The 25,954-nt window shown below is 30.4% G+C and overlaps 2 protein-coding genes across 2 annotated transcripts; both read left to right on the top strand.

Moving 5' to 3' along the window:
* Nucleotides 1-632: 632 nt before the first annotated feature.
* Nucleotides 633-4,100, top strand: LOC131625370 (mitochondrial thiamine diphosphate carrier 2-like). The gene is made up of 8 exons (XM_058896234.1): nucleotides 633-786; nucleotides 869-1,068; nucleotides 1,160-1,282; nucleotides 1,371-1,482; nucleotides 1,989-2,116; nucleotides 3,102-3,254; nucleotides 3,399-3,539; nucleotides 3,654-4,100. The coding sequence occupies exons 2-8, from the start codon at nucleotides 952-954 to the stop codon at nucleotides 3,867-3,869; spliced, it is 990 nt and encodes a 329-aa protein (XP_058752217.1). The 5' UTR covers nucleotides 633-786; nucleotides 869-951; the 3' UTR covers nucleotides 3,870-4,100.
* Nucleotides 4,101-15,850: 11,750 nt separating this feature from the next.
* LOC131625376 (uncharacterized) lies at nucleotides 15,851-20,665 on the top strand. Its single transcript, XM_058896239.1, has 4 exons — nucleotides 15,851-15,996; nucleotides 16,184-16,226; nucleotides 17,327-18,076; nucleotides 18,196-20,665. Exons 2-4 carry the CDS (start codon nucleotides 16,221-16,223, stop codon nucleotides 20,158-20,160), a joined length of 2,721 nt encoding a protein of 906 aa, XP_058752222.1. The 5' UTR covers nucleotides 15,851-15,996; nucleotides 16,184-16,220; the 3' UTR covers nucleotides 20,161-20,665.
* The last annotated feature ends 5,289 nt before the right edge of the window (nucleotides 20,666-25,954 follow it).

Below are 25,954 nucleotides of genomic sequence, written 5' to 3'. Positions count from 1 at the left end.
TCTCATGCATTTGATATTTAATTTAATTATTTTTTATAAAAATCATTAATAAAAATATTTACAATTGAAATTTACTAACTTGTTTCTAGAATACTTTTACATTAATTGAATGATGATGATCATGGTTGAAAGAAAAAAAAAAACTAAAAGTGATATAACTTAAAAGTTTGTATGATTGTAGAAAAACAAGGAATTATTTTATGAAAAGTAATATATTTTAAGTTTGGATATTGACATATTAAAAAATTTTAAAAATATCACTTTTATGCATTTTATAATCGATATATTTTACATAAGTATCTTAATTATTAATTATTTTTATAATCTACTCCATTTATTATGTACTACATGGTACGGATTTTATACTAATTATTTTAAAATTAAAACTGAATTGCTTCAACCAATCTTATTAATTAAACAATAACAATATGCTAAACAAAAACTATCCCAAGAATCTCTCTATCAATTAAAAAGCTCCTAAATTAACTACATAAAAAAAAATCTTTTTACAATTCAAATAAAATATCTCTTGAATAAAACAAAAAAAACCCTAATTAAGCGATACCCAAATTCATACTAGTACAGTACTTAGTAAATTTTCCGTCAAAAAGAAGAAATTTGACGAAAAAGGAAAAAAAAAAAAAAAAGCGTAGCAAATCTGAATCAAATAACAAGACATAATAAACCAAATCACAATTTTATTTTCTTTAAAAAAAAAAAAAAGTAGCGATTCTTTTCCTCTCTTCTTCTTCTTTTCTCCATTGCCTCCTTCTTCTTCCCTTACAGGTTTGTTTCTGTTTTTTTACCCTTTTCATTAAATTTTCAATTAAACCGAAACCCTAACAATAAAATCGATTTCATGTTACAGGTTATTGTAATTATAATTGTAATAAGTATAAAAAGTGTAATCTGAAAAGGGAAGAGTTTTTATTTTTTTTTAAATTTGTGGTAATGGAGGAACCTAGCCAAGTGAAACGTGCTATTATTGATTCATCTGCTGGAGCAATTTCTGGGGGAATTTCTCGTACTGTAACATCGCCTCTTGATGTTATTAAGATTAGATTTCAGGTTTTTTTTTTATGTTGTTTTGTTTCATTAATTTGAGTATCATTAATTGTCACTGTTTCATTATTGTTGTTGTTGAAATTTATAACTTCAGGTTCAACTTGAACCGACATCTTCATGGGCTTTACTGCGAAAAGATTTGGTTATAACCGCGCCGTCGAAGTATACTGGTATGCTTCAAGCTAGTAAAGATATTCTTAGAGAAGAAGGATTTAAGGTAGTACAAATAAAGCAACCTTGTTTTTCTGACCTTCAAGTTTGTTTTTTGTTGATAAAAGAGTGATTTTTCGTTGGCATGTTTATAGGGTTTTTGGCGAGGGAACGTACCGGCTTTGCTCATGGTTATGCCGTATACCGCGATTCAATTTACAGTTTTACATAAGTTAAAGACTCTTGCTTCTGGTTCTTCTAAGCCAGGTACTAATTTGCTTCATTAGCTAGGTACTAATTTTACTTCATAGAAGTTAGGTCCATAACTATAAGCTAGTTATATTCATTCTAGGTCTGTTTAGACAGGCTTATTTCTTGTAGGACTGTTTGGAAGAGTAGCTTCTGACACGTTTATAAGCGGCTTTCAGGTTATTTCCATAAACTCTATAGGATAGCTTATGAAGATAGCTTATATATTAAAATTTATGAATTTATTTTATCTTTTGTTGTACAAAGAAGTTATACACAAATACTTATATGATAAGCGCTTAGATAAGTTTTTTATCCAAACATGGTCTAATGCCAACTTAGTTGGCATAAGGCGTTTTGTTAAGTTAATTGATTGGTTTATATGCACTATAGTTGCAAGCCAAAATCTATGCACATGCACACAGGTTTCTGTAGAAATATATCTATGAAACAGGAAATGAATTATATCTTCTACTATTCTAGAGTTATATTGTTGATTTTTGGGTTGCTTTTTGTTTCTGCAGAAAACCACACTAATTTGAGCCCTTATCTATCCTATGTCAGTGGCGCCCTAGCTGGGTGTGCAGCTACGGTTGGTTCATATCCTTTTGATCTTCTCCGAACTATATTAGCTTCTCAAGGCGAGCCAAAGGTATATGCATTAATAAATTTAAATCTGTTATAGTTTCAAAGTAAATTTGTGTCATGTTTTTTAGTGTTCTAAAGGCCAGTGAAACAAATTAATGGTCTGGTTTTTTCTCGCCATTATTATGACCGCCTACATCTCAATCTTTGTGCTTCTCTTTGTATCCCCCATTGGTTCCTTGGCTTATTACTGGTATAGCCAACACAGTTTTTTCAGATCCGATCATACCATGTGAGTTGTGTTTCCTAGAGAGGCACATACTTTTGGAATGCATCATACACCTTAAAGAAGTTAAATATGATATTACTCAAGGCATTGAACTACAAAACAATGAAATATATATTTGATTGTTCTCCTGGTTAATGTGTAAGTCTAATTTACCTTAGTAATTTGCTCAGATTGTTATCGAATGAATAATCACGGTAAACTCAATAGTTGATAATTGATGAGGGCAACAAAACAACTTATATTTATATTTCTAACGAAAAGATGAGTTGTGGCAGTTTCCCTCACAAACTATAACATCTATCCACCGCTTTTCGAAGGAAAAAAAAACATATATCCACTGCCGGTTAACAGATTGAGTGACGACAGTAGACAAGTATTCTTAAATATTCTGATTCTTTACTATGAAGACCCACTGAAGCTTGGATGGAGAATAAATTGAAGCAGGATACCTCTGCTTACTAATACTAGTGCTTCCTGGGCTTGTATTATTAATTATTGATTCTTTGCCACCAGAAAGCCTTGTGTCGCCTCTTGAAGGATTACTATTACTGAGCAGAAACATAAGGGTGGTCCTTTGAATTCTATAGGCAAATTCAAGTCTGTTATTAGTTAATTCGTGACCTCTGCCTGTGTGTGCATAGGCCACTTATGTTCTTTTGTTTTGAGTTGTGTGGAAATACTAATCTCTGGTGTTGTTTTATTCCTTTTCAAACTAATTTGTTAGTAGCAAGGTTTTGAAAATATACTTCCATCATTTATTTAGGTGTATCCAAACATGAGGTCAGCATTTTTGGACATCATCCAGACTCGTGGATTTCAAGGCATGTATGCTGGATTGTCTCCAACTCTAGTTGAAATTGTACCTTATGCAGGTTTACAATTTGGAACATATGATACTTTTAAGCGTTGGGCCTCGGTAAAATTCCATCCTTTCTATTTAATATCTCATTTTTATTAGTTGACTCAATTATGTCCTGCATGCAACAGATGTTGGTAAGTTGTTGTAGATTGTCTTAAAATTTTATGTGTTGTCATTTTAAATCTTTGCATAAACTTGTAGGCTTGGAACCATAATAGATATTCCCACACCACAGGAGATGATACTATTTCTAGCTTTCAGCTTTTCCTTTGTGGGTTGGCGGCTGGAACATGTGCTAAACTTGTCTGCCATCCTCTTGATGTTGTCAAGAAAAGATTTCAGGTAAAACAATGTCGATGTTAAACTTGAATTTGCAGTGTCTTTTATGATTAGAGAAAGCAATTCTGTCAATATATCAATGTAAAAATGGATCTTCATATTTTGTTTACTATACAGATCGAAGGGCTTCAAAGGCATCCAAGATACGGAGCTCGAGTCGAGCATCGAGCATACAGTAATATGTATGATGCGGTGCATAGGATATTTCGGGCAGAGGGTTGGGCTGGACTATACAAGGGGATAATTCCATCAACTATTAAAGCTGCACCTGCTGGTGCTGTGACATTTGTTGCATATGAGTTGGTATCAGATTGGCTAGAGTCCTTGACTTGATTTTCCCCCTCATTTTGATGATTTTTTATATATATTCTTTTTCAAAATAGAAATTGATTGTTTCATAGGTTAGGAAGAAAGGAGGAGAAATATGCTAGATATTTTTTTATTAGTGCTAGTTGATAAGATTGTACTTCCTTAAGATGGAAGATGGTCAAAAGGAAAACTGAGATTTAACATCAACACATTTTACCTTTTCCTTCATAGATTTAATTGGCAACTTTGCCTGTTTTTGGATGGTTGTTTTTTGATATTTAGTGTGATATTGAATTTCTGAATGTAAATTTCCAAAATAATAGTCTCAGTGATATCTGAATGTAGAACCAAGCATATGCGTACTATATCGCGACTGTGAAGATGACCAAGTGATATGGATTATGATTCAATTATGGAGACTCTAAATGTAGAACCAAACATATGCATACTCCATATCGTGACCCCGAAAATGACCAAGCGATACGGATCATGAATTTATGATTTTGCATAGTGCAGAAAAATGTCCATAACAGAATAACATATATCTTGTTTGATTGTTGGATCCATCAAAAAAGGAGCCAACATTTTTTTTAATTTGGGAGCGGTTAAAAAATTTACTATAGATTAAAAATTTAGTTCCGACACAAGACACGCACGGAAAAAAAAACAAAAATGTATCGCATAGCTGGCTTAAAGCCACAAGAACAACAAAGCAGTAAAGGATTGTGTCACCAAAGAGAAAAACGGTATAGTCTCTTACTACCAAAATGGTAACTGTTGTTCTCTTTCTAGATCAACCAAATAGTAACGAGTCATATGATATTAAAACAGGATGATTTCGTATTACATCCTACTTAGTTTAAAAGAATCATTTGAAAAATTGAAATTGCCCTTTAGTATTTGAAAATATATTTTTAGATGCACCATTTGTATCATACAAAAAGCGAGTAAATTTAAGGTAACCCTATAGTCAAATTAAAAAAATAATTCGGGAATATATCTCCGGAAATTTGATATAATAAATTATTTCAATACTATTATATGAATATTTTCAGAGATGTAATTCCAGTAAAATGTACTAGAAATTGGAAACCTGTGACCTTTGTATGTCAGATTATTCCGGAGATGCATTTCTGGAAAAAAATCAAAAGTAAAATTGATAAAAACAGGATTTTGCATGATCAACTTCATTTGCCATATTTTTCTTAAACCCTCTCCAAAAACCTTTTCATTCTCAATCAAGTTTTTCACTCCAAATTTCTATTATTGCGCTTCATCAAATCAAAAGGAGCTAAAGGAAGTGGAGTTTAAGGTAAAGTTCATTCATTTCAAATCTCATTTCTCACATTAATCTGGATTTGAAACAAAAAAGGCCACACTTTTACCGAAAGTTTAGTTCCAGAATTTCTATGAATTCGCCTGGAGATATTTTTCTGAAAGTTGTCTGTGCTGATTTACCAACAATCTTTTTCGTGTTATGGACGTTTCTTAGTATTTATGTTTTTTATTACATTAGGTATGCCCGATGCTATCCCCAAAGTTATTGTGTCTTAAGATGCTTCACCTGTCCTAGTGAAGGTAGTAGATATTCAGAACCATTTAATAAATAAACAAGAGTATGAATTTTGTGATGACATGCTGCAATGGATTCGTACAAAACCACCAAATTGGGGTTTGGCGTTGTCATCAGAAGGTCCGATAGTGGTTCAAATAGAAGAAGTGCATTTGTGACATTGAGATGCGAAAGAAGTGGTAAATATAACCCATCTTCGAAATTTCAAACCAGATGAAACCGATTCGAGAAAATGTGAATGTCCATTTAAGTTGCGTGGTTATCGGTTGACAAATAATAAATGAAGATTTAATGTGATATGTGGTTTACATAACCATGATTTATGTGAAAAGTTAGTCAGTCATCCAATTGCATGTCGCCTCTTGCCGGAAGAGAAAGAACGTGTTTTCAACATGACACTAAATTTGGTATCTCCCAAAAACATACTTGCAATCTTGAAGCGCAAAAGACCCGGGAATATCTCAAATATCAATCAAGTGTACAATAGGCGATATCATCATAAATTAGAGCTTATGGGGATAGAATCCAAATGCAACACCTCTTGAAACTTCTAGATGATAACAATTACGTATCTAGGCACCAGAGATGCGAGGATGAAGTAACCGTAAGAGATATATATATATTGGACTCATCCTGATTCCATAAAATTGTTCAATACTTTTCTCACTGTGCTTATAATTGATTCAACGTATAAGGTCAACAAGTACAATCCTTCATTATTGGAAATTGTTGGTGTTACGTCTACTCAGCCCTGTCCCGCCCCCATTTTTTGCGAACTTTTGTATAGGCATGGCAACGGGTCGTGGCGGGGGCGATTCCAAGCATATCCAGCCTCACCCCCCAGATTCAGCCCTGCCCCAAACCCGATCGAGAATAATAATTTGTACCCCGTCTCCAACAATGAACGGGTTTCTCCGCCCCACCCCTGCCCCCATCCGCATAAATTATAAAAAATTTAAAATGCTTATTTTTTTCTTAGCAATATAAGTTAATAATTAAACTAAATAATTAATTATTTTAAAAATAATCATAGTGTTTGATCATTTTTATTTAATTTATATTTTCAAAATAACAAATAATAATTCTAATAAATAAAATATTTTAACATTTAAAAAATGTAAATGAATGATAACAATATTAAAAATAAGGATAATAATTTAAATTTAATAGGCAGGCGGGTGGCTGCGGCCGTAATTAAAAATTAGGTTTTCTTTACACCCGCCCCTAATTTATATTTTCAAAATAATAAATAATAATTTTAATAAATATGATATTTTAACATTTAAAAAATGTAAATGAATGATAACAATATTAAAAATAAGGATACTAATTTAAATTTAATACATTTATTTAATTCCAGTAATTCTAATAATTCCAATAATTGCAATTCTTGATGGTTTATTTTATACATTTATTTATAAATATATGTAATATTTTTTAAGTAAATTTGTTAAAAAGTTGCTTTAATAAAAATTTGTTTTAAAAAATAAGTGAAAAGTTTAATTAAAAGGTAAAAAAAAGTCTATCAATCTATTAAAAAAATATAAATAAAAATAGGCGGGTAAGCCCGCCAGCCCACCATCTTGGCGAGACAGGCCTGACTTTTATGCCCATTTTACTTGGCGGACATGCCCCCCGCTCGTTTTTTGGCGGGCATAAAGCGGGGCAGGCGACCCGTTTTGCCACCCCTACACCCGTCCCCACCCTCAATTAAATTGAGTTTTTTCCGTTAAATTCGAAGTGGGGACGGACGGGTCCGGACGAGGTCGAATTTCCGTTAAATTCGAGGTGGGGACGGACGGGTCCGGACGAGGTCGAATTTATTTGTCATGCTTCTTTTTGTACGACAGATTGCGATACTTGATAAAGAGGATGATTAAAACTATTTTTTTCAAAGTATGGTGCAAATCTATAAGATGAGGGTGTGATATAAATTCATAGAATATGTACGATATTGAAGAGGTTTCATATAATGTAGTCCAAGCCCAACTTTTGGTTGACATGGACAGTTGAATATATTAACTTTGTATCTTTATAAAATATTCTATTCTAATTTAGGTGAATTTTATATTTTTGAATTTAATTTGGAAACGATACCCTCAACTAATTAAACTGTACGAATTAAAATTAAAAGTAGTGTGCATATGCATTTTGTTCCGAAAAATAGTATTTACATAATTCTAAATTACGACAAGGTTAAAATTTTAAACTGATACCGTTCAAATTCTGAAAATGAACGTATATAAAAAAAAAGCAAAAATAAATTTTGACATAAAATTCTACGGTGAAACACAAAGCTGATATTATGTTTCGCGCACACAATAGAGACAGGGATAATTTAGTAAATTCGAAGACATTCTAATGAAATGGTTACGTAACGCGCTTCATGTAAGCGGTATGATATGATATGACAGCGTAGCAGTGGTCCCCACTGACCCTCCCGTTAACACACGACCTTAATACCTCTGCCCTCTGTTTCACTCTTCGTCTGCGGGTGCTACTGTTGCATCAATACTTTTTCATCTTTATGTCTATATGCATTATGCAACAACATCTTCATGCAACTTTTGCTCGAATTTGATTTTGAATACATTATTTATTTCACAAAATTTCAACATAAACATAATAATTAATAGTATTTGGTACTTTTTTATGAAACTATCATGCTTATGAATGAATCACGCTGCAAAAATATATACTCATGTATGTTCCTATATAAAAAAATATTTATCATGATATTTATTAAAAAAAAGTGATGCCATTGACGGTGTAAAATAACCATCAATCAATTACAACCATGTATTCAATTAAATTATTATTTTATTTTAAAAAAATTTTGACGACATGGTAAATTAATAATTTTTATTGGATGAAAGTATAAAATTATTTTACACTGTTAGTGCATATCCATTAAATTATTTATTATGTCTCATTTGTTCTGAAAACATTAATTTGTGTAATTATAATATGAGTTCAACGGTTTCGTTACATTGCCATGACATGACCATGTCATGTCATGTCATATCAGTAATTTAAAGTTTTTATACTGCCCGTACAATTATTCCCTTTTCTCTTAATAATATTTAAAAATAAATAATATCTAGGGTTTTATTTTCAAACTCAACTAGTAACAAACCCGTGCACACGCACGGGTTCTGGTCTGGTACCCACATTTGTTTACATAATATATTTATTTTAAATTGAAGGTGAAAAAAATAATAGATCAATAATAGATTTTTTCGTATATAAAAATGTTTAAATTTATAATTGATTTTTCCCGTATACCATTTTTGGATCATAAATACCATCTTTCGTATATAAAAATATTTAGATCAATAATAATTTTTTTCCCGTATACAAATATTATTTTTATTTAGGTATCGATTACAAAAATATATGGATCAATAATAAATTTTCGTATATAAAAATATTTAAATTAATAATAGATTTGTTCCTGTATACCAATTTTGAATAAAAAAATTTTGGATCATAAATACCATTTTTCATATATAAAAATATTAAGATCAATGATAATTTTTTCCCGTATACCATTTTTGAATAAAAAATCTAGATCATAAATATCATTTTTGTATATAAAAATATTTAGATCAATTATAAATTTTTTCCCGTATACAAATATTATTTTTGTTTAGGTATCGTTTACAAAAATATCTGGATCAATGGTAAATTTTCGTATATAAAAATATGTAGATCAATAATAAATTTTTTCCCGTATACTATTTTTGAATAAAAAATGTTTGGATCATGAATACCATTTTTCGTAGATTAAAATATTTAGAACAATAATAATTTTTTTCCTGTATACAAATATTATTTTTGTTTAGGTATCGTTTACAAAAATATATGGATTAATAGTAAATTTTCGTTTATAAAAATATTTAAATCAATAATAGATTTATTCCTGTATGCCATTTTTGAATAAAAATTTTTGGATCATAAATACATTTTTCATATATAAAAATATTTAGATCAATAATAAAATTTTTCCCGTATACCATTTTTGAATAAAAAAATTTTGGATCATAAATACTATTTTTCGTATATAAAAAATATTTAGATCAATAGTAAATTTTTTCCCATATACTAATATTATTTTTGTTTAGGTATCGTTTACAAAAATATCTGGATCAATAGTAAATTTTCGTATATAAAAATTTGTAGATCAATAATAAATTATATCCCGTATACCATTTTTGAATAAAAAAATTTTGGATCATAAATACCATTTTTCGTATATAAAAAGTATTTAGATCAATGATAAATTTTTCCCGTATACTAATATTATTTTTGTTTAGGTATCGTTAATATCTGGATCAATAGTAAATTTTCGTATATAAGAATATGTAGATCAATAATAAATTATTTCCCGTATACCATTTTTGAATAAAAAAATTTTGAATCATAAATACCATTTTTCGTATATTAAAATATTTAGATCAATAATAAATTTTTTCCCGTATACTAATATTATTTTTTTTAGGTATCGTTTAGAAAAATATATAAATATATGGATCAATAGTAAATTTTCGTATATAAAATATAAAAAAATAGAGTAAAAGAGGAGGGAAAATAAGATTTTGAAATTTGAATTTGATTTCTTGTTGTTTATTTATCTCTCTTTTTTCTTTTCCATAAAAGGTACTTATAGTATTGATAATGGCATAAAAATTAAATTACATAAATACAAATTTTGAAATCACATTTAAAAAGAAAACAAATCCTTAATGGTTAAAAAAAAGTTTGAATGTATTTTGACATTAAAATAATGGTAATTTTTAGAATCAATTATAATGGCTTCTGGACACAAATAAATAAAATTGATTTTTTTTTTCTATTTTCATCATATTATAGGGCCTGTTTGTTTAAGCTTCTAAAAAATGGATTTTTTTCTTTGTATTCTTTAAAATAGATTTTTCAAAACTGTTTTTCAAAATATTAAAAAAAAATTATATTCGTTTTTTCTAAAATGAAACACTAATTTTGACATCCTAGAACATAAACATAGATTATTGAAGACCAAAACTTTGTCAAAGTCGCAATTTTTTCAAAAAGTTGTATTTTAAAAATGATTTTATGAAAATCTATTTGAAATAGCTTCAAAATTAAGTGATTTGTTGAAATTTTGATATCCAAATTTTTTACCCATAAATAGATGAAATACTTGAAATCACATTTTAAGAATAACTATTCAAATAAAATTTTCATTTGAAGCTTTTATAAAAAGTTTCTTTGTAACATTTTTTCCACATAATTTTATAACACTATAAAAATCATTTTTAAAAATTAATAATTAGAATAAATATGTTGGAGCAAAATCATTTTTTTAAATCTAATAATTAGAATAAATATTCCAATCAACTTTACATTGCTTTTGAAAACTAATAATGGAAAGGTGAAGAGAGAGAAAGAATGGTTAAAAATGAGAGGGAGTGATTTATAAGTTATAATAATGTTGAATAAAATATTAAGATTATATTAGACAATTGTGTGGATAGACAAAAATACCAACAATTTTAATAGGTGTAAGAAAATTAAGGATGAGTATTTTTGTAAAAACCAGAACCACTTATTTTCTTATATTATAGATATTTCTTATTGAATATATTAATATGGAAAATTTTTAATAGGATAATTATTTTTCTTTTATTTATAATTTTTTTGGAGATATATAAAATGACAGTCAATGTTATTTTTGTTAAGTAGCTTATGTTTCAATATATATATATATATATATATATATATATATATATATATATATATATATATATATATATATATATATATATAGATGTATTATTAGAATTAAGTGTATACTGCAAACATAAATTACATCATTATATACAATTATATAACTAACTAATTTCTAGTTAGTAATTACTACAAGTGAAGATAATTATAATTGTCTAACCATAATATAACAAATTACTTCTAATTTTTAAAACTGAATCACATATCTAATATCTTTCATAATTAAATTTTTTTAAGGTCCTCATTTCCATTAATCCTTTGAGGTTTTCAAATCTTGGTTACTTTAAGGATTTTTGTTAGAATGTCAGTCAATTGCAATTCAGTCTTGTAATATTCAACCTTTCAATCTTTTTTGCCAACTGTATCCTCGAGGAATGGTACATCCTTCTATGTGTTTTCTCCTACCATGACGTATAATATTTTTTTAAAAAATCAAATACTGATTAATTATCCACTAGCAATTTGATTTCCACACAATTGCTCACATTCAACTCTTAAAGCAACATCTCTAACCAAAGTGCTTGATATGCAACATAAGAGGCTACAACATACTTTGCATAACATGAAAACAAAATCAAATTTTCCTACTTTTTTGAACTCCATGAGATTGCTGGATTCCTTAACCACATGTCACTGTAGTCAATATTTTAGTTTTAAGAATTTAGTGATAAAATGTAGAATTAGTAGGTGGATTTCTTATGCCAGTGAGCATTGGAGGAACTTTTAAGTCACAACTTACACATGATTACAATACAAAGCCCAAGTTTGGTCTTGAACATCTAGATGTAAAATAAAATTTTATTGATAAGAACATTTGGGATAAGTTTGTGAGTGTCATAGTTCTAATGCATTCTTGGTTAGTAGTAATCTTATTTTGTGAAGAATAATCTTATTTTGTGTTTTGTTGATGCTTTTTAGATACAATCCTGTAAATTAATATTTCCACTATGTTTATAACATGCTAAGAGTTAAACGGGAGAGGAAAACAAATCTAAAACTATATATCCCCATAATTTGTCTCGTGGAAGATATAAAAAACGAGGGGAAGAAATGATTAATGTAAAAAGAGTTAAATGTACCAAGAGTTAAATGATTCAAATCCAAGCGCCTTCAATATCTCATTTTATCGTCACAAAAAGGTAATGTCCTTATATATCACCACAGTTAATTTAGTCAACCGTGGTGTAAAGTCTAATCATTTCATCACGATTCATCCTGTCAATCGTGATGAAAAGTGATATTTTTTAAGCATTTAAGCGAAAGTATCTCTCGCTCAGTTCATAAAAGTCATTTCTCTCAAAATAAAACCCTAACACATTTCACTCTTCTATCTCTAAAGAAGACCCTAACATCCATGTCACTCATCACACATACTGCAATCTTCAGATTCGTCTTCACTGATCTCCACCTTCAGGTTCGTTCATTAAACTTATGCTCCAATTTCGTTTACATTTCTTGTTAAAAATGATTTCTCATTTTTTTCATTTGGTGAATGTTCCATGTAATGATGTTAATGTCATGGTGTTTTTTTTTCTTTATAGGAAAAGTGAATGAAAAAAATCACCTTAACAAAGCGTATACTTTTGCTACGGTACATATGGTTTGTGTTGCTATGAAAAATAATACAAGATGTATGAAGCTATCGTGTAAAATTCATCCACCTTGTATTTACTTTTCATAGTATCATAAATTAAATGAACTTCATTTTTTATTTCAGTTCCACGATTATTTTCAATAAAAGGTGCGTTCTTGAAATATTTTATTATATTTTGTGTTGTTGTATGTTATTGTATATTATGCATGTTATCAGTGTTTTGTTTATAAAATATATGTTTTTTAACGTTGTTGTATGTTATTATTGTATTGTTGATAAATGTTGGTGTATTTTCCTGTTGTTGATTAATGTTCTCAGCACAAGAACAAAACATTGCTAAGTCTAAAGAGACTTTCTTGTGACTTAACAATGTTTTATTCTTTAAAATTCTTATGCAGATTGACATAAGATCAAGTTGAGTTTATTATATTGAATGTAGATTGTTTATTTCACTAACCCTTCACTGAAAATACATTTATTTAAATTGACATAGAAATTTATAATTTGAAAATTAAGTTGTATTTGAAAACCAACTTATATCAATCAATATTTTCTAAATTGCATTCGACTCATAATTCATATTACGCTCTTTAACCCAGTGGCGGAACCAGAAATTTTAGGGAGCCTGGGCAAAAAATTTACACCTTTGTTTTTACTGATTTTACACCCTATTTCTACTAATTTTTCTCTTGATTTTGTCTAAAAATTTTGTCCAAAAATTTCACACCCTGTTTTTACTAATTTTGTCCTTAATTTTATCCATGATGTTATCTAAAAATCGACTATTAGATGAGGAGTATACAACAAAAGGAGGGGTTGAGCCCGAGCGCATGCCCGGGCTCGCTGGGCTGTAGCTCCGCCCTTGGGGAGGGGTTGAGCCCGGGCGCATGGCCAGGCTCGCTGGGCTGTAGCTCCGCCCCTGCTTTAACCTATAGAATGTGATTCAATGACCTAATTCCTTCATTGCATCGATATCTTCTCTTATAGTTTAATTTGAATAACATAAATTTATTTGCCAAGTTTACCTCATCATCGTCACTTATCATCATGATTTTTATTATGATAAGTAATCAACATAATAATCATGATAAGTGACGATGATGAGGTAAACTAGGCTAATAAATTGATGCTATTCAAATTAAACTAGAAGCAAAATAATCGATGTCATGAAGGACTTAGACCATTGAACCATATTCTAAATGTTAAAGAGTAAGATATGAGTTGTGACATGCATGCACTTCGAAAAATAGTGGTTTGTTTAAGTTGTTTTTCAAGAATAGTTTAATTTTCAGATTATATACTTCTCTATCAATTTGAATGGTTGTATTTCTTTAGTGATATGTGTGAAAAAACAAGCAATCTACATATTATATAATAAACTCTAGATACTTTCCACAACGGTTATCTATTGTAACCGTGATGCAATATTATTTATATTCCAAATAAATTAGGATTTATGTTACTCTTGGTCTATTTGAGATTTTTATTCGACTTCATTTTTATTTTTCTTTTGTTTGTGTGGACTTCTTCTTTCTAATTACACAAAAGTCTTATAATTGGGAGGTAAAACAAGAATAAACACAAAAAATCAGGACTTGTTTGAATGAATTTTTGTTTTTAGTTTTTTAAAACTATTTTGTAAATAAGTTTTAGAAAAGAAATTTGAAGAAAAAAAAGTTTAATAATTTTCCTTTTAATAATTATTTTAAAGTTGTACAATATTACGAATTTGTCGTTAATGAAAAATATACCTTTTTTCTTAATTTTTTCTTCTTTTTAATCTCCAAAACTAAAAATCAAAAATTAAAATCTCTAAAACCTATTTTAGTTTTTTAATTCTTAAAACTCTCAAATAGAAAATAATTTTTCTATTATTTTCAAAATTATAAAAATCTAAAAAACAGTTTCACAAAACTAAATCAAACATAATTTTATATTACTACTAAATAAATTTATGAGATTGTAAATATTTTAAAGTATACGTCATTCTATCAAATTGTCATATTTATTATCAATTTACTAATTATTCTTTAGTTACTTATTATAAATTTAATTTATAAAATTTATATTGAATTGAGTCTCTTGTTCGTAAAAAGATTAATATGAATAAAATTTGATAAAAAGACCTTTTATTTAAATCTATTCAAGAGTACCTGACAAAATTATAACGCATGTTTTGATTAACATTTTACTCAATACCACAATAAGATGTAACGCGTGTTTTGGCCAATATTTACTCAACCACACACATAACATAACGCGTGTTTCGGTCAATGTTTGCTCAACAACACAACGTCATATAATGCGTGTTCCGGCAAAAATTTACTCAACAACATAGCATTATGACACGTCTTTCCACGTTTTTTACAGACTACAAAGTGTAATTTTTAAGTTATTGTAATTTTTCGCCGCGGTTTTAAAGAAAAGCGAGACATAGAACCAAACACACGCAAATGAAAACAGATTATTTACAACATTTTTGGTGCCGCCATCTCTCATGTGCCATATCTCGCCATTAGATTTAAATCTATTGGTTTAATTTTCTTTCAATTTTTTCTTTCCTCTCTCTATAGATTAATTTAATAGTTTGGATTTAAGCATAATAGTGAGCCGGAGATATCTAAAGGGAGAGGATCCATATCTCAAACAAATAACTTTGATGGTTTATGAAAAAAAAGGACATGAAGAAACAAAACTTGATGGCTATGAACAAGTGCTAGAAATGGAAAAGTAAGATTGCATATCAAAAACTATTTCTAGATGAAACAAAATTTCTCAAACTCATAACAATAAAAATAATAGCATGAACCAATTCACGCAGTAGAATCTCCTCATCCCCTGTCTCTCTCTCCCACTCTTTCCCACCCTACTCTCTTCACTTTAGCATGATTGGAATCTTCACCGCCACGTGTCACTCCATCTTTCCACGCGCCACTCGCGCGTGATATAGTACCCCTCACTTTCTCTCACTTAATATTTTTAATTTTATTTTCCTCTATTTTTCTCTCTCTAGTTTTCTCTATATATCAACAAGAGGCAAGATAAAAGAGAACGACTTGGGCTTTTGTTTTTAGTTTTCATTTTTCATTTTTCTATTTTTTTTTTCTCGTAAAATTTTTCTTCTTTCTCTGCCTCCGTCGACTCTTCACCCACAGTGTTCTTCAATTCAACCCTCCTTCGTATCCATGAAACCTCTTCTCTCTTAACCAAACCAGGTATATATCTCTCTCTTTATACTCACAACAACTCTATGTGCGTGTGTGCGCGTGTCTTTATATATATACATACATATATATTACTATATATCCGTTTTCATATATATAAGTGCTTTCTTCACGTTTTCTTTATTTCCAATCCGCAACTTGCGAATCGTTCTATAACCATAACGACCCATTTTTGCAGCTTCGTGAGGGTCTCATCAGGTTCTTCTTCTGCTTCCATGGAGGTAACCAACCAACACTATAAAATTATTATTTTTTTAATATTTTATTTCGTGCTTTACTTGTCGTACAATTTTAATGTAGTTGAATATATCTTCGCGTAGTAAATAACACGAATTTTCGTGGATCATATTATTTAAGTTCGTACTCTGAAAAATGAAAACCCGTTGTTTTTCGTGTTTCCGGGCTGTTATTATTATACATATTATATATTATTATGTTTGTTTCGTGTTATTTTTTTCATTTTCTTTGTTGTTTGAGTTCTGTTTTCTGGTTTGAATAAATTGCGGCGCTTTTTTGTAATCGAGAGTAATGTGCTTGGTAGGTTTTCATGCATTTGTGTAAAGTTTTCAACTTTGGATTCTGGGTTTTACTTTTGTTTCGAGATAATGGATCTGGTTTATTCATTTCTTCTTCTTAGTTTGTTGCAGACTGCTCTGCCTCAGTTTTCCTCTGTCTACTTCCTTCAACAGATAAACATATATAGCTTCTCTGATTCTCATTATTGTGATTTTCTCTTGTTGTTACTGTTCTTATGAGTTCATTTTCTGGTTTGAGTTTTTTTTTTTTTAAATATTTTTTTTTCTGTTCCTAAATATTGTTGTTTAATTTGGGAATTTTGTAGTTATGCCTGTATGATTTATTTATTTGGTTTTTTAAGTAATATTAAATAATATTTATATTCATAGTCGGATTCAAGTGATTAATGAACTTCATGGTCGAATCCCTAGGGAGAATCTGAGGTTTAGTACTGCATTACTGGTGCCTTCACCGGTGAGAACCAGAGAACCAGAGGGTTTAGACCAAAACAAAATCCTTGATAAGATTTTTCTTCTATTTTTAATATAAATTATAAATTTTCTAAATTTTTTTTTCTCATTAGTTTATATTTCTCCTGTTTTGCTGATTGGAACCATGTATGATTTTAATAAGGAATATTTATAAATAAACTTTATCATGTTGAAACATTTTTGACCATAGGTTGATTTATGTTTACTCACAGCTGGAAGAAAGTGTTTGTTTCTGTTGGTACTTCATTACAAAAACATCATCAGGTTGAAAATCTTAAACCTTGCATGATAAACATGTTTAAATTTTTTGTCAGGTGAATGCAGTTCAAGTTAATAACAACCTAGCGAATGGTATCGATGAGCAACGAGATGAACAATCACTTTCTCCGGAAAGGTCCAATGCATATAATGTGTTCGGTGATCCGGATCCCGACTTATCTCCCCGGGTGGGTGAGGAGTACCAGGTTGAAATTCCTGCTTTGATTTCAAAATCCGAGTATTGTTTGATTGGAAGGAATGCCGACGAGGCAGAAAGTACTCTTCTTAACTTTGAAGTAGGATTACCTATTCCAATTATATGGATAAAGGATGGAGCAGAGAAGATCAACACCGATCCACCGAAAAATGAATGCAAGTTGAATCCTAAACTTGAGGCTATTGGCAGTACATTGTTCAATAGAAAGAATTCTAATATGCAGCAGGAAACAAAGATTGGGATGCAAGAGGAGGATAGACATAAAGGGCAGATTCTGGTTCCGGGTTCTCGAAGTGACAACTGGACTGAAGTTGAAGAGGCCGGTTTCGTCCTTGGTTTGTATATATTCGGGAAGAACCTCGTTCAAGTGAAAAAATTTATCGGCAATAAGAAGATGGAGGATATATTGTCATTCTATTATGGGAAATTTTATAAGTCCGACAAATATCAGAGATGGGATGGATGTAGGAAAATGAAAAGCAGGAAACGCGTTTTCGGGCAAAGAATTTTCACTGGACAAAAGCAAAACGAGCTTTTGTCTCGTCTACTACCGAATGTATCAAAGGAATGTCAAAAGAAATTACTTGAGGTACAGACTTAAACAATTCTGAAGTTTATGTCATTTTAATTTTAATATCGCTGTTTCTCTACTGTCATAGTATTTGCTACGAACATGTTATAACTTTTTTCAGTTCAATTGTTTCGTAGGCATCGAATGCATTTGTAGAGGGAAAAATGCTTTTAGAAGAATATGTTTTAACTCTAAAAGCTTCGGTTGGGATCAATGCACTTGTTGAGGGAGTAGGAATTGGTAAAGGGAAACAAGATCTTACAGGTATCTCTATTGATTCTGTAAAGTCCACTCCAGCCGTTCCGTTTCGCCCTGAAATACCGGTTGGTAAAGCATGTTCAATGCTTTCAACTTCAGAGATAATAAGCTATCTAACTGGTGACTTCAGATTAAGTAAAGCTCGAACAAGCGATCTCTTTTGGGAAGCTGTTTGGCCTCGTCTACTTGCCAGAGGTTGGCACTCGGAGCAGCCTAGATGTTATAACTATTCGGTTACTTCTAAGAATCCCCTGGTCTACCTTGTCCCCGGAGTTAAAAAGTTTTCAAGGAAGCTCGTGAAAGGGAATCACTATTTCGATTCTCTATCTGATGTCCTCAACAAAGTTGCGTCCGATCCTGAGCTAATTGATCTCGAGAAAAATGTGGATGATGACTTCACAAGCAAGGAAGGAAACGGGTGGACGAAAGATACAAAACTGGATACTGAAGATTCCCCGGCTGATCAGCCGCGTCATTGCTATCTCAAGGTAAAAACTCCAAATGACAGTGCAGATGTAATTAAATTCACTGTTGTGGACACAAGTCTAGTGAGCGAAAAAACGAGGAATGTGAAAGAAATGAAAAGCCTACCATCTGGAGTTTTAACAGCTTCTAGTTTGGAAATTGATTCAGATGATGAAAATACTTCTGAAGACGAGAAAACAAATGAATCTGAGTCTGTAAATAGGACATGCTTTGATAGTGGGAAGAACAATGTTACTAAAGCCGGTAAACTTAACACTGTTAAGGGCGAATCTTCAGACTTGAGTGGTTTTGAAAGCAAGCCTTCAAAAGAGAAGCTTCCAAGAAGCAACATGGCCTGCACTAGTGTATCAGCTGTCTCGATAGACCAGAAGACGGACTTCTTAGATAACAAAAAGAGAAAAGACCGTATGAAGTGTCAATCACCCCCGAGAATGGTATCTGATAACATAGCTGATCTGGTCCCTATTACGAAAAAGAGAAGGAGATTAACTGCATGTAGCCGTGCAAAGACAAACGGAAGCACGGCTAATTTCTTTGGGGCTCCTCCGAGAGTTAAAGAAGAGGAGGCCAGTTTCTGTGGGGATCAAGACAACTCCAAATACAGGAAGAATGCAACTGCTGATTTTTTGGCTCCTAGAGTAAAACAGGAGAAGTGTCCTTACAATCCAAAATCTAGTGATAGTGTTCATTCATCTGCAGAGAAGTTAATTCCACCTCAGGAAGTTAACTATTTAGCACGTTTTCCAACTCAGGAGACAAAAAAGTTAGCAGAACCTCTGCCAAATCTCGGCTCATTCATCTGCAGAGAAAGTGTTCCTGGTACGAGTTCCTCGGGCTCAAGGGAACAACCTCCGAAACCTCAGCCACGGACTATGATTGACCTTAACTTACCTGTTTCACCGGAAGTTGATGTTGATGAATCTTTTGTGAATGAAATGAAAGCTGATACAAGCAAGGAGTCAAACGACGTCAGTGCAGGGACAAACGTCGAACTGGTTGATCACTCAGAGCAGCAGCCTGATGTACAATCCCGGAGAACAGGCACGGTTGATCACTCAGAGCAGCAGCCTGACGTACAAGCCCGGAGGACAGGCACAAGAAACCGACCCCCGACAGCAAAAGTTCTGGAAGCTTTTGCCTTTGGATATCTAGACAAAAAGGAGAAACGTGTCAGAAGTAGGGACAGCTCAGGATCCAAAGCTTCGCGACGCGTGCGTCATAAAGCGGAAGGCTCTAGTAGCGGTGTTGTTGCAGATTCTGGAAAAGAGGAAAGAGCGAATTTTGCCTGTAACGGTAATGGTAGCACTGGCAGGAAAGGCGACGTGTTATATACAGGTTTCAACAATGATGTCTTATAATATGAGATATAATTTGTTTCTCTGTCTCAATACTTAGAGATAGCAGCATGTGATATTTCATTGGTTGAACTAGTACAGTACATTATACATAGTTTGATGTTAGATACAATCTTCGGATTCGAAGGAAGGTTTATAGCTTATAAGGCATTAAAGTCTTTCTCTCAGCTGTGTACATTACAGCATATGTGAAGTTGAACTTTTATGATTTTTCCATTTCATAGCTGTAATGCCAAAAACCAATCTCTTGGTGCCCCCACCCAGGTGAATTGTGAAAATGGAGCAGTTACAATGCAATGCAAAGTATTTGGCTTTCATTCTAAAGTTGATTGAATACATACACATATGATGTAACTTTCATTCATGACTGATTGTTGGTTGCTTGTGATAAATCAGTCTTTTCCTTAGTGATCCATGCAGTCTTTGTGGTAATAAGCATAAGAAACCCACACACAAAAACTTTCTTTCTTACAAGGAAATATAGCATATTTTTTAAGTGTATTATTTATTGGAAATTCTTTTATACCAATAATTTTCTATTATGAGTTTTAGTTGACCTAGAAATCCACGGGTCTTTTTCAAAGGGTACATTTTTAAGAGAAAAGAAAAATAGCTTAAACTCGTTTTAGTGTGCTTCCTTAGTCTTTGTTAGTTATTATTTTATTTCTTATTATAGTACTAAAGGGATTAGCTTATTTATAGGACAAGTAGTGAATTAGCCTAAGGCTATTCAATGCTTAAGCTTAATACATTTATTTTTTAAGAACCACAACAAAACCAACTTGTTCAAAACCATTCTTCAAAGAAAATTTCTTCACCCACCTCCTAACCTTCTTGTCCACCCCTGGTGAATTTACCACACTATCCCTTGTTTCGGAAGTTCATTTTCGAAAAGGTACTTTTTTTGTTAAAAAAGGTGTTTTCGGAAATGTATCTCCGAAAACGTGTTTTTTTTAATATAAAATATTGATTTCGGAGATGCATCTCCGAAATAAAGTTACTTTTCAGAAAATGTGGTGTTTTCGGAAGTTCATCTCCGAACGCACCCCCTTGGAGGAATTCGGAAATGAACTTCCGAAATATTCCAAGACCAAATTGGTCTTGGAATGTTTCGGATATACACTTCCGAAATAATTAATAATTATTAAAAAAATTAAAATCAAGGTGAATCAATACAATTAATAGGTATATATCAAGGTGAATCAATAAAATGAAGGTGAATGAATAAAATCAAGGTGAATCAAAACATCCTAAACTATTTGAAAGTTAAAAATTATTTTACTAACTTATATAAATCAAAAACATTTTAATTCCATAAGTAAATTTTGAATTATATAGAATTAAATATAAAATTTATTCATTAAATAAAATTAAGACAAAATCTTTTTTTAATTTTTTTAAACTAAATAAAAAATTATCTCATTTTTAATTATGAATCAGAATAGAAATATATAAATATATAATAATAATTATTAATTTTGTAAGTGAAATATATAAATATATAATATATAAATATATAATAATTAATATAAAAATATATAAATATATAATAATTATTATAAATTAAAACACTCATTTTTTTTAATTTTTATAATTATTATATAAATATATAAATATATTTATAATTAATATATAATAATTATTATATAAATATATAATAATTATTATAATTATTATATAAATATATAAATTAAAACACTTATTTTTTTAATTTTTTTTGTAAATATATAATGATTATTATAAATATATAAATATATAAATAAAAAATTATAACTCATTTTGTAAGTGAAATTATTTTAATTTTTTTAATTAAAATTATTTTAAATTTTAAAATATGAATCAGAATAGAAATATATAATAATTATTATTCATAACTAATAAATTATATCAAAATATATAATTATTATTATTTATTACTCATAAATTATATCAAATTTATAATATATAAATTAATTCATATCCTAAAATTAGTTTTTGGAATTTTTAGATTTTTTTTTGTTTTTTCGGAGATGCATCTCCGAATTAATCAAAATCCCAATTTTTGGGATTTTTTCGGAAATGCACTTCCGAAGTCTGAAAAAATTTAGAAAAAAAAATATTTCGGAAATGCATTTCCGAAGCAGGGGTAAAATGGGATTTTCGCTGGGGTGACTCCATAGGGAGGTGGATAAAGAAAAAACCTTCTTCAAATCCTCGTTGCAAAACATTTAGAAATTAAGTTATTTGTTTGAAATTTGAAAAAAAGTTGAAAATGCCACTGGACCGCTTAATTTGATTTAGAGATAAGTTTTGAAATCAAATTGAGGTTGAGGGGAATCAACTTTAATTACTACTGAACCAATTAACGATTAGTAATTTAAAGTTAATTTATATACGGTCATATTTCTCAATCTAATGTGATTGTTTTTATAAACAACACAATCGTTGTTGGATCTAGAGAGGATCATTACATTGAATTTTTAACATTGATCTTAAATGAATTTGACATCACATATTAAAATTAAATTTGTAAGGTATTTGATTTATGTGTCTTCTGATTTAAAAAGTGTTTACTCACACTTGATATATCAACAATCTCCTCTCAAGTGTGATTTCATCCATTTTTTATGGGTATTCTTCCCCTCAAATGAATTTTTTTTTTTCATCCATATCTACTTGCACCGCCGTTTGACACATTTAACTGAACATGCCACCTAAGCACATTACTAGAAAGACTTTCGATACAATGATCCTTTTTAATAAGAGTTGTATAAACACAATTTTGATTTAACAATAAAAATTAGCCGACAATATTAAACTTAGTAGAAGATATTACAATATTTCTCTTTAAATATGAGAATACTCACTTGAAAATTTTTATAGGAAAGATATTAATTATTTTTCTCTCTAATGAACTAAGGAGAAGAATGTTTGTGATGCGTAAAACTAAACTATTAGCTTTCCCTCCTTTTATAACCACATTAGACACTAATAATAATTTTCTCTTCGGCACAAACCAAAAGTATGTTTTACTTTTTTTTCTTCACGATAATAACAAGTTCTCATACTCAAAGTGTATAGTTTATAGATTGCATAATATATTCCTTCTTTAGCTTGTTTTTAGCAAAGTGAATAGTTATTTTGGTTTTTTCCATTGAATTTCCTAGACAAAGCACATTTTGAACCTTTCTAAAATGTAAACCGTGTCAATTACTACAAAAATAATTATTTTATTAGAGTAAATGTTCTAAAATAGTACTGCAGCAAATTAAATAAGAAAAATAAAACAAAAACATTTTCAAAATAATTTCATTATAGTATCAATCAAACAAATTTCATTAAGAGTTATTTTCAAATTTCAATCATAAAATTAGTGTGTCTATTTTTCATATTCTGTGAAATATTAAATAGATAAGAAAATTTCAAAGTAACAAATTGTATATCAAGATATTGTCACACAGTTGACAAGTCATAACTTTTAGTTTTTGGAGTGGAATGGTCAAAGTTCACCGCAAAACTTAACATAAATAATAAAATAATAAAGTTTAATACTAGAATATAGTAGTGTTAAAAAAAAAATATTATAAGCGTTGAAAAATTGAACATCTAATTTATGAGAGACCCTGTATAAATAAAAAAGGTTAGAAAGATAGGGAAATTATATGTTGAAGCAGTTTTTTTCATAATCCGTTTTCCAACTAACTTTGGTTGTGGATGAAGTGACATAAATTGTATCGAAGTTGTCGATTTTTTTTTTATTGAATACGATAGGAGCAATTATTATGCCATACGTGCTTAAAGTAGCGACGTGTCACTCGGTTTTAGTACCAACCAACTCAAATATAAGTGGGTGTCCACATAGTACTCCATACTCCATTCAAATTTTACGTATCCATGTCGGTTGCCAACTCCTTGGAAGTTTGAATCATACTTCACAATATTACACTGAAATAATTTTGATTGGACTTTAAAGAGAAACCGTTTGAAAGGGCCATCAGAGAAAATTGGCGGACGCAAGTTCGAGTTGTTCGATTGAAGCTTGAAATTAACATTTAAGTGTGGGTCGTTCGACTGAAGTCTCAGTCGTCCGACCCTAACTTATATTCATCATTAGTTTGTTTCTCTAATACATGACATATGAGGTGTCATTGAAAGGTTTGGTTGATCAAAATTGTCAGAGATTACTACTCCTTCAATTTAGGAGGAATAATTGTTCCTATGTTCTCACATATTTGTTGGGGAGTTGACAGAAGATTGTTTCCTTCTCATGATTCGGTTCATAGTTCGTGTCTACAAATATCTCAATCATTATAGTTGAAAGTTCATTCACTAAGAGACATGAACTCTCTTGCATTCTCTTACATAAGAGGGTGCAATATCTTCATTATTTTCGCAAATACAATCATAGTAGTAATATGATATTAATGTCTCTTATGAATCCTAAATGTTTAGCTCCTTATTACTCTCGGTATTTAATAAGTAACTATTTATGAAATATTTAAGCCTTTATTATTTGATTTTATTTTGTGTTAGCAAATTTTATTAGGTTAATTTAAGTAGGTTTTGCTTGTTTTAGTTTAATTAGCATGGGGCACATTATGTGCTCTCTTTTATGAGTTTGATATGTTTTTTATTTGTTTAGGACTGCTCTGGTGATAAGTTTCGTCATGCCAGAAATGTTGCTTCAATACAACCTCACTTTCTAGCAAGCCTTAGAGCTAGAAGACATTGTAAGGAGTGAAGGGCTTCAACCTTAGGGAAAACATGACAAGAGCTTGAAGATGGAAACACTAGCTAAGCTAGAAATCTGAATGAATAAGAACAAACACTACAAAACAAAATATGCGAAAGTTGTTGAACGCTGAAGTTTCTGCGCTGCTTGTCTGTCTGCACAACAGGTTTGCCACCAGACGTGTTGTCCCTTGCACGCTGATTTGTACTACCTAGTATTGGTATGAGAGGTTAAGAAGAAGGAATGTGTTGATTTTCATGGGCCAAATCAATGGATAAGCACAAGGCCCATGATCCAATGACTACAGGAAACCCTAAAAGTTAAGAGGATATAAAAGAACCACATTGAAGAAATGAAAGAAGGTTCAGAAGTTGACAGAGACACTAGAGAAATAAATTAGAAAAATATCTCATTTTGAGAAGAACATGTATGAACCATAAGTGAAGAGAATCTCCCCCTTCCTTTACTGAAGAAGTATTGAGCTACCAGGCATGACAGAACTCGCTTCTTACTGATTAAAGATTGTAAGGATTAGAAGTGTTACACTTAGGTTTTTATTTTCTTTTCATCAGTGTTTATAATGTTAACTTTGAGAATTTGTTGTTGTATTTCTTTTGCTCACCATGAGCTAAACTCTTTATGTTGAGCTATGTGTAGTTTGATGAAAATTTATATTTTGTGTTAGATGGTGTGATTTTAAGCGATACATTTTATCATGTGAAATAACGCTATACATTCGTTTCTTTGTTTGATCACCTTAGAAATCGGCAAAAGTTGATTAATGATTGAGAGATTTGTTAACTAGTGGAGCTCATGGTAAATATGTTTGAAAATATTAGGATAAACGTATTCACTAGATTAGTCTCTTTAGACATAAAGGACTACAACCATAAAAGCAATTAGAAGTTATATAACACATGCTTTAATGTTATTGTGAGACCTAGAGATTTGTTTCCCTAACTTAATGCATATATTTTGATGTTGTAGACATACACCACTATACCATTTTCTGCCTTATCTATCAAGAAGGATCTCATCAGATACACACAAAGTATAAAACTCATTAAATGGATCACCCAACATATC

This window comes from Vicia villosa, unplaced genomic scaffold, assembly GCF_029867415.1.
Source record: "Vicia villosa cultivar HV-30 ecotype Madison, WI unplaced genomic scaffold, Vvil1.0 ctg.000210F_1_1_3, whole genome shotgun sequence".
Classification (NCBI taxonomy): domain Eukaryota; kingdom Viridiplantae; phylum Streptophyta; class Magnoliopsida; order Fabales; family Fabaceae; genus Vicia; species Vicia villosa.
Note: the sequence above shows the minus strand (reverse complement) of the source record. Positions and strands in the feature narration are given on the sequence as shown.